At 45.4% G+C, this 8,470-nt stretch overlaps 1 protein-coding gene across 1 annotated transcript in view; it reads right to left on the bottom strand.

Moving 5' to 3' along the window:
• SGMS2 (sphingomyelin synthase 2) overlaps nt 1-8,470 on the bottom strand; it is a 50,489-nt gene that overhangs the window by 5,778 nt on the left and 36,241 nt on the right. Inside the window, exons 3-4 of the mRNA XM_015558085.1 lie at nt 8,103-8,468; nt 3,956-4,073 (exon numbers count right to left, since the gene is read on the bottom strand). Of these exons, the coding sequence (XP_015413571.1) occupies nt 3,956-4,073; nt 8,103-8,468 (484 nt within the window). The remainder of the gene's footprint in view (nt 1-3,955; nt 4,074-8,102; nt 8,469-8,470) is intronic.

Genomic DNA, 8,470 nt, shown 5'->3' on the forward strand with positions numbered 1-8,470 from the left:
CCTTTCCCAGTGGATAGCAACCTTATGGGTCTGGGGAGCTTTCTGGTTTTCGGTGAATCTTGTGAAAAAGCCCATACCGCAACTCGTTAACAGTTAAGAAAAAGACATCACCCAGGGTCACCGGGCAGGCTGGAGACTGGGGCTTTGCAGAAATTTAACCTTCCTCAAAAGTTTGCTTAGGGCAAGTGCCGATGAATAAGAAACCAAGAGAACCTGTGTACTTTCCTCAAGAGTTGACAATTCTTAAAGCAAACATGCCAGAGGGGGTCCTGCCTGGAAGAGACAGGCTGAAGAAGCGGCAAAGCGCCCACACCGAGGAAGGCCGGCAGCTGACAGTTCAGGGCTCAGTTCAGGTGCCGCCAGCCACATGCACCTCTGTGCTGAGCTGAAGTGGAGGACCCGATCCGGCCCTGGGCCGCATCGGATGAGCCACAGCCCTGGAGGGATTTGTCGGATGGCTGGTACAAACAACTGTCAACGCTGAGATCAAATAAGGTACCTACGCTCTGCTCCCAGTTTAAAAGGACGCATTACTCTTTATTTCAAAACCATAATAATTTTTTTTTAAATTTACTCACTCATCCCAACTCATCACTCTAGTTTTCTAAGAGCAACCATGCTTGGAGCCATCACGGGCTAGACGGGCCCCAGGCACACACAAACCAGGAGCAAAAGCAGGCAGACGCTCTCTCCTCCCTCCCTCCCTCCTTCTTTCAGCCATGCTGGTGAATGGAGCTCCAGAGCATCCAATTCAGTATGCCTCCACAGAACAGAGGGGGCACTCTCTCCTCGCTGTCTTCTCCCAGGCCTTCCCCCCTCAGTGCTGTCACTGTCACCCCAGGTGTCAGATCACACCCAAAATAAACAGAACCGCAAAACAAAAAGTTAAGACAAGAGTGTAGAAAGAATACTGGGAAGTGGGGGGACAGAGCTGGGAAAGACTGGGTTGTTTTCTGGTTCTGTTCTAGTTCACTGGAACCCCGTCACACACCACATAAGCATCCAGTTCCTATTACTTCCCTCATTTTTCAGACACTATTCTATGCCATTACTGCAGGGGTGGGGAACCTTTTTCCTCCAAGGACCATTGGAGGTTTATAACATCCTTCGCGGGCCATACAACATTATCACCGTAAGCATTAGCCTGCTATACTGGGTCCAACATTTAATGAACTCCCCCCTAACACCTTGGCAGGGCCAGACTAAATGATCGCGGCCTGCTGGCCAGACGCTCTCCACCCCTGCATCACTGGATATGGAATGAAAGATGCAGAAAGCTGAGCGGAGAAGCATCAATCATAACAGCCAAAGCAAACGGGGCTCAATGATCTTAAGGGCTCCTCAAACTGTGACCACCACACCCCATTTCCCACAAAAATAAATAAGGTTCAAGAGAGCCCAGCCTGACATCTGCCAATCCGGAAACCTTCCCGTCCACACGTCCCTTCAGTGAGGAGAAGTCCTGCGGCATCTGCAGCCAGGGTGGCGGGAGCTTTCTCAGGGAAGGGGCTGCATCTGTGCCAGCCCAACATTCCTGTACGCGGCCAGATGGGCTCAGAGCGCGACATCATTTCATGTGCCATTTATTTAAACACGCTTTTCAGAACAAAGCTTTGGTGACTGCAAACAAAAGCTTGGGTTGGCGGCTTAAAGCAAATCATACACAGAGGACTTAAGGGAAACCAGAGGGTAGATATGGGGCCAGGCAGCTGGACGATGGAGAGCGCCACGGTTTCACCAGGAACCATAGCTGTGATGGCTCCTCGGCAGGGGTGGGGGGGCACATCCGGTGAGGGGCAAGCCATGTTAGGCCTCAGTGGCTAGACCTGACCTCTTGCCATAGCAAGTGGTTTCAGTACACACAGCTCTGTCGTCGCCTGTAGACACGAAGGGTGTTCCATAGAGTCCGCGACAAAGGAGGCAGGCAGGTTACCTGAGAGCCGGTAACCGCAGTCTACGGAGCCACGTTCAGAACGCAATTCTGACTCCTGTTCTAACACAACGATCGATCACGTCTATCGAACAAGGTGACCGTGTTTGCCTCACCGAGTCGCACGTCGGGCACCGAGAGCCTGCTCGTGCTTCAGGAACGTGGGAGCTGGTTAGTGAGGGCGCCGCCCGAGCGCCCACTGTATCTGTAGCGGGGCTAGTCAGGGCCATGGTTACTAATGTGGCTTCTGGAAACTGCAGCTCCTCCACCGAGGATGCCTTCTGTCCGTAATCACAGCGTTTCGCCCCTGCAAACCTCACCCGTTAGAGGACGCTTGCCTTTTTTCCTGTGGCCATGTCTTCATTTGACACGTTGCAATAACCCCTCAGAAATGTTTATTATGTTTCTGAACTTCTCTTGTGCCTGAATTTAGCTTCGCTAAAGAATCGGCCAGTGTTTACATTCAATATGTACACTGTTTTAATCACAGACACTTTCTGCTTTGATGGCTTTGGAAAATTACAGCTTCTCCAAACCACACCTATATTTGGGGAGGGAGACTGTTGACTACTTCACAACAACTCTATTTTTCCTTCCACCTTGGACATCTGCTTAGTGTTCAGTGAAATATGACGTTAGACTTCATTCCCCTGTCCGGAGAGCACAGGCAGGATCTGTAAGTCTCCTCTGTTATAAACCAGGGTGCACTGGGGTCCAGGATGATGAAAAGCTCTCTCGAGAAACAACTCTCCCTAGAGAAGCTGTAAATCCTGCTTAAGGCAGTCTCAGTGTCTCACGCTGTCTCAGCAAAAGGCCCCTCTGCCTTTTCAATCGCTGAAAACCGGGGTCATCCTTGACTTCTTTCTCTTAAAGCCGTATCCAACTTATTAACACAACCGGTCATCCCCACCTTGAAAATGTCCCAAAGCGACGACTCCTCACTTCTTACTCACTTGCCACAACCATGGTTCAAGTTCCTACAATGGCCACAAGGCCCCATGGGATCTGTAGCTGTACCACCCTGACCTATAGTTCCACCAGCCGCACTGGCCTCTTTGCTCTCTCTCTCTCTCTCTCTCTCTCTCTCTCTCTCTCTCTCTCACGCTCTGTGACTGAGCTATTTCCTTGGCCTGAGGCTCTCACCTCATCCATAGAGCTCCCTCCCTCATGTGATTGCTGCCTTGATGGTTTCTCATTAAAGAAGCTTTCTGACCCCCTCTGTAAACTAATACCTACCTTCACAGTCCCTTTCACTCTGACTCAGGTTTACCACGCACCTGATAGCCCCCTGGCTTATCACCATGTGACAAGTTACACAGTTCTTTTTAAAAGTATGTTTTTATTGATTTTATAGAGAGAGAAAGGGAGAAGGATAGAGAGACAGAAACACTGATGAGAGAGAATCTGCTGCCTCCTGCATACCCCCACTGGGGATCAAGCCCGAAATCCAGGCATGTACCCTGACTGGAATCAAACTGCAATCCCTTGGTGCATAGGATGACGCTCAATCACTGAGCCACACTGGCCGGGCACAAGTTATACATTTATCAGTTGTCATCCCTCAATAGAATGTAAGCTGTAGGGGAAGAACTCTTTTAGTCACTGCTGTTACACAGTGCCTGGGACATAATAGGAGCAGAGCACTTGCAGAATGAACGCATAAGTGAGTAAGTAAAGGTACAACAGCGGAGTCAAATTCCCAATAGCAACTTTCAGGTAGCAGAAAATGAATTTTTTATGTACAAAGTATACATTTTATGAACACATTTCAATTTTCTTACCCCTAAATCTAAAGAAAAACAGAAAATATCCCATATAATAAAAGCCTAATATGCTAAGTGCCGGTTCCCGAGGTCCCGGTTTTGACCCGATCCCACAGGCCAGAGCAAGGGAACCTCACTGGTGCACAAATTCATGCACCAGGCCTCTAGTCCTAAATAATATTTCAGTTAACACATGAAAGTGTTTTGAAGATTATAACAGAAAGCAGATGTTTAATAAGGGTTTTCAATCAGAGGTGCTTACCTTCGGAGCACACTGGAAATGCATGCCGGGCACAGGCAGCGTAGTGACATACATGGTAACACAGCGGTACAGGTATAACGTTCCGATGATAAAAAAGAACCTGCGCCCCACTATTGACCTAAGGGAAGAAGAGGGATGGGGGGAAACAAGGTTACTCGCTGTTTTTGCTTCTAATGTTACGTAAAACAGTGCTTGACAGAATGGCATTAACAGACTGCAGTTTCACAGCTTATTTCTGAGCTACCCCTCCTTACAATTCCACAGAGCGGCTGCTCCGCATTCTTCACATGCTGTAATCAGTCTAGGTGGTCTGGGCCCTAAAGGAGTTGAGTTTGTGGGGACTGAGGGTTCTAGAAAACCACCTCTCCAAAAGAAGTCACTGTTTGAGAGAAAATTCAATGAGCCTGTCTGTTTCCAGTCAACTCAGTGCATTATAGAGCCCTCTCGGGAACATACCAAAGGTATAAGCAACCCACGGCCACTGAGGAATTAACAAAAGAGCTCAGGTCATGCCACATAATTGGACACACAGGGAAATGGGACGACTCATTAAACCTGTTATATAAGAAACAAGGATTATTTGGGGACCATCCAACAGTATTTTGACAACCTGGGCATTAACTTTTGTCTATGACTACACTATAGATTTTCAGAGAATATGCTGAAGATATTCAGAGTATCCTCGTGCATTTAAGAATATTTAATAATGAAGTTATAAACTGACTAGTCTACCCTTATTCAATCTTGACCAAAAGAGGCAAAAATAAACAAAAGCACAAGTCCTTTTTCACTTTATCATTTTTGGTGGAGATCGTTGTCTTGACCGACATTAGCCCGTCCTACACCATCCATGTCCTCGGTCTAAGGCGGCGGTTCCCAGCGGCTGACCTTGAGCACACTATTTGTACCACTGCCGCAACGGTACCAAATGGGCATAAGGGTTCTGAGTAGCCTCACTTACAGGTGAAGACGGAAACTCCTCTTCTGTTGTGAAGTTTGGGGGTGGGTCTACAAACTCTGGGCTCTGGGGATTAAGAGGCCGGTGGGATCCCTAGAATTACTAGTTGGAACTTCCCTAGTACACACACTATATTATTCCAGGTCTCCCATTTTCAGAGCTCTCAAACTTCCAAAGCTGGTAATGGTCAGACTTCTGGACAAACAGGCAGTTTGAGGCATGTGGCATATTTTTATGTATGTATGTATGTATGTATGTATGTGTTTTAATCCTAACTGGAGGACATGCTTATTGATGAGAGAGAGAGAGAGAGAGAGAGAGATTGATTTTAAGTTTTCTACAAGATTGCGGTCTGAAACATATCAGGTAACTGCTGGGGCTTCTCTTTTAAAGAATCATGGACAAATATATTTTTAGAACCTTATTTCCAGTAGCTATTTTAAGAATATTCCAGGGTTTCTGGGGTCAAAATAGAGAGGAACACCACCTTGAGGAGTTGATGAAAGTATGCATTTATTGCAAGGCTCTGCTTTCAAAGGCTTGCTATTCGGGCTCTGCCTTTTTTAGCACTGAAAAGGGACAGGGGGTAGACACTGCGGAGTCTCTCCATTTGGTTGAGTGAAAGATGATTCACATTTTGATTCAACCCCAGGCCCTCAAAGAGGACTGAGCTGTGCTCCATGTGCTAGAGTAGGGAAGTGATAAGCAGGAATTCCATGAGTCAATTATACTCATTCCACTGTTCTGAGTTCAGCTGTACAGAAAATTAACTAAGAAGGGAAAGCATGCCCTCTGCAGCCTTGTTTAGGAAAAGAGCTACAACCAATGACTTTTCCCATAGCTACGAAGGTGTTTGACGAGAGAGAGAGAGAGAGAGAGAGAGAGAGAGAGAGAGAGAGATTTTGAGATTTCACATTCAGCCAGGATGGCTCAAAACAGGTTATAAAAATTACTCCACTAGTTCCTAAAACATACTCTCCAATTCTACCTCAAAAACGAAAGGGAAAATTAGTGTGATTTCCCCAGCACCTTTTTGATGATGGGTTGTGACCAAAGCAGTAGATATGACTAAAATATGTGGCCAGCTATGTGACCACAAGTTTTGACATGGTAGCAACAACCAGGTGAAGATTCAAACAAATTAAGATCCTCAGGTTGGAAGCTAGAAGATTTCTTTTCACACATATATGAATAAAACTTGGCTCTAAGTTAAAGGAGAAAGCACATCTTTGGCCCAAGCAGTCTCCTATTCAGTGTCAATTCCAGACAGAGAAGAGAAAAACACTAACGTTCAGTGTCGTGAAGGCCTATGGGGGTTGGGGGGCAGCATGGGGGCCGGGTAGAAGAGGTCAGTGGGGGTAAAAAAGGGAGACATCTGCAATACTTTCAACAATAAAGATAAATTAAAAAAACACTAAAGTTCAACAAATGTAGTTTACTTCCAGCCTAAGCATGACATAACTGACAACTTTAGCAGCAAAAAAATTCTACTAAGTAAAAGAAAATCGATAGCTATTTTACTTACACATATTAAGGCAGGGGCCCTCAAACTACGGCTCGCGGGCCACATGCAAATACAAATATTGTATTTGTTCCCGTTTTGTTTTTTTACTTCAAAATAAGATATGTGCAGTGTGCATAGGAATTTGTTCATAGTTTTTTTTTAAACTATAGTTCGGCCCTCCAACGGTCTGAGGGCGTGAACTGGCCCCCTGTTTAAAAAGTTTGAGGACCCCTGTATGAAGGAAACATATTAAGAGGGACACTTTAAGGAAAATGCTTAGGAATGACTTGTTGGTGGACTCAGTTTTTTAAACTGCAAACTTGCATGTAGGGGACTGTTCAGCAAAGACAGATTGAATTCTTCTAATCTCAAAGCAACAACCAATTGAAAGAACAATATAGCATAAATTCCCTCTTCTAAAAATGATCTTGTGGCATCAGTATTGAAATCCAACTGAACTCTGAATTTTTGAATTGTACTGATTAAATCGGCATACATTGCATTTTCAAAGGCCTCAGTTTGTGAATAATGTTTTGATCAAACTTTTATTTTAGTGGTTTCATTACTAGCATCTTATTAGAGAACATATATCTGAAAAATAAAGTGAGAAGGGAAAGGGAAGGGCTTTATTTTTTATGGAATTAACAGGAAAGAAACAACCACTTGAGAGCTATGTCCTATTTTCAAGTGTCTTCAAAGCAAAAGTACCTGGCTTAGTACTTCCTGATTCTGCTATTCCCAAACAGGGAGACCGAAACCGGGAACTAAAAGCTCCTTTGTGGTGCCCTGGAAACCAGACGTTTACTTTAGAAATCTAAAACCAAAACCGCATGGCCCACTTCTAAATTCAGTTTCTGAAACAGATTCTTGGGACTGGATTGCCACCAGGCCCAAGGAAAAGAAATGCAAAATGTGAGAACTCCTGAACAGAAGCAAACCTCAAAGCATGCTACCGTCTATATCAGTGGTTCTCAACCTTCCTAATGCCGCGACCCTTTAATACAGTTCCTCATTCTGTGGTGACCCCCCGTTTCATTGTTACAAATTGAACATAATTAAAGCATAGTGATTAAACACAAAAACAATATGTAATTATATATGTGTTTTCCGATGGTCTTAGGCGACCCCTGTGAAAGGGTTGTTCGACCCCCAAAGGGGTCACGACCCACAGTTCATACACAGAACTACATATATAGTCTCATGTATAGTCATTGCATGTGAGCAATGAAGAGAAAAGTTCCCAGCACTCCACTGACCCCGCCTGTCAAGAGCCTGAAATAACTCAAGCGTGATGAAGTGAATGTTCTTACTCCCCACGACTCTTGATTTATCATGCAAGTGCCACAGTGCCAAGTTGCTTGAAATCAGAACTGCACCTTAAATTCAAACTCTGAGTCACCCACCACAGCACCTCTGTTCTTTCCTATACAGCTGTCACTTCCAGGCACAGCTGTACCATCAATGCTTATTGAATAGTGACTGGTTATCCAATGTGGCAGACCTTTCTAGTGATCCCTTTCATCAAATGCCTGGATAAGACTGAATTTATGACATAAAACCAAGAAAGATAATTCCAAGCACACATCTATTCACATAAGTACAAACTAATGGCGCATTCTGCCCAACATGCCCCCCTCCCGCATCCCCTCCCCTCAAAAAATCCCAAATGTGTTAGACCTACTTACTTGTATCTCAGAAAAAGCCACTGGGTGATCCATAAGCCAACTAATATAATCCCATTTATTTCTGATACAGAAAATGCCCACTTCACCCGATCAATGTAATCAAAAAACTTGTCTGGGAGTGGAGGGCTGAGCTCCTTGGGAGGGACCCTCTCGTGCACGACTGTGATCATGACCGTCGTCAGGACGAGGTTGAACACAGCATACACAAACGCGATGCCCGTTTTCCACCACTCCAGGGGGAATTTGCTCCTGGAGTCCGTGGGCATCGAGATTTGGATATAGTCTGGGTACTTTTTGGAGCCCTTGCGCAGCCCATTGGATAAGCTCTTGGGTTTACCGGGGCCATTTTTCTCTTCTTCTTCGGCAGG

Source organism: Myotis davidii, unplaced genomic scaffold, assembly GCF_000327345.1.
Source record: "Myotis davidii unplaced genomic scaffold, ASM32734v1 scaffold967, whole genome shotgun sequence".
In the NCBI taxonomy this organism is placed as follows: domain Eukaryota; kingdom Metazoa; phylum Chordata; class Mammalia; order Chiroptera; family Vespertilionidae; genus Myotis; species Myotis davidii.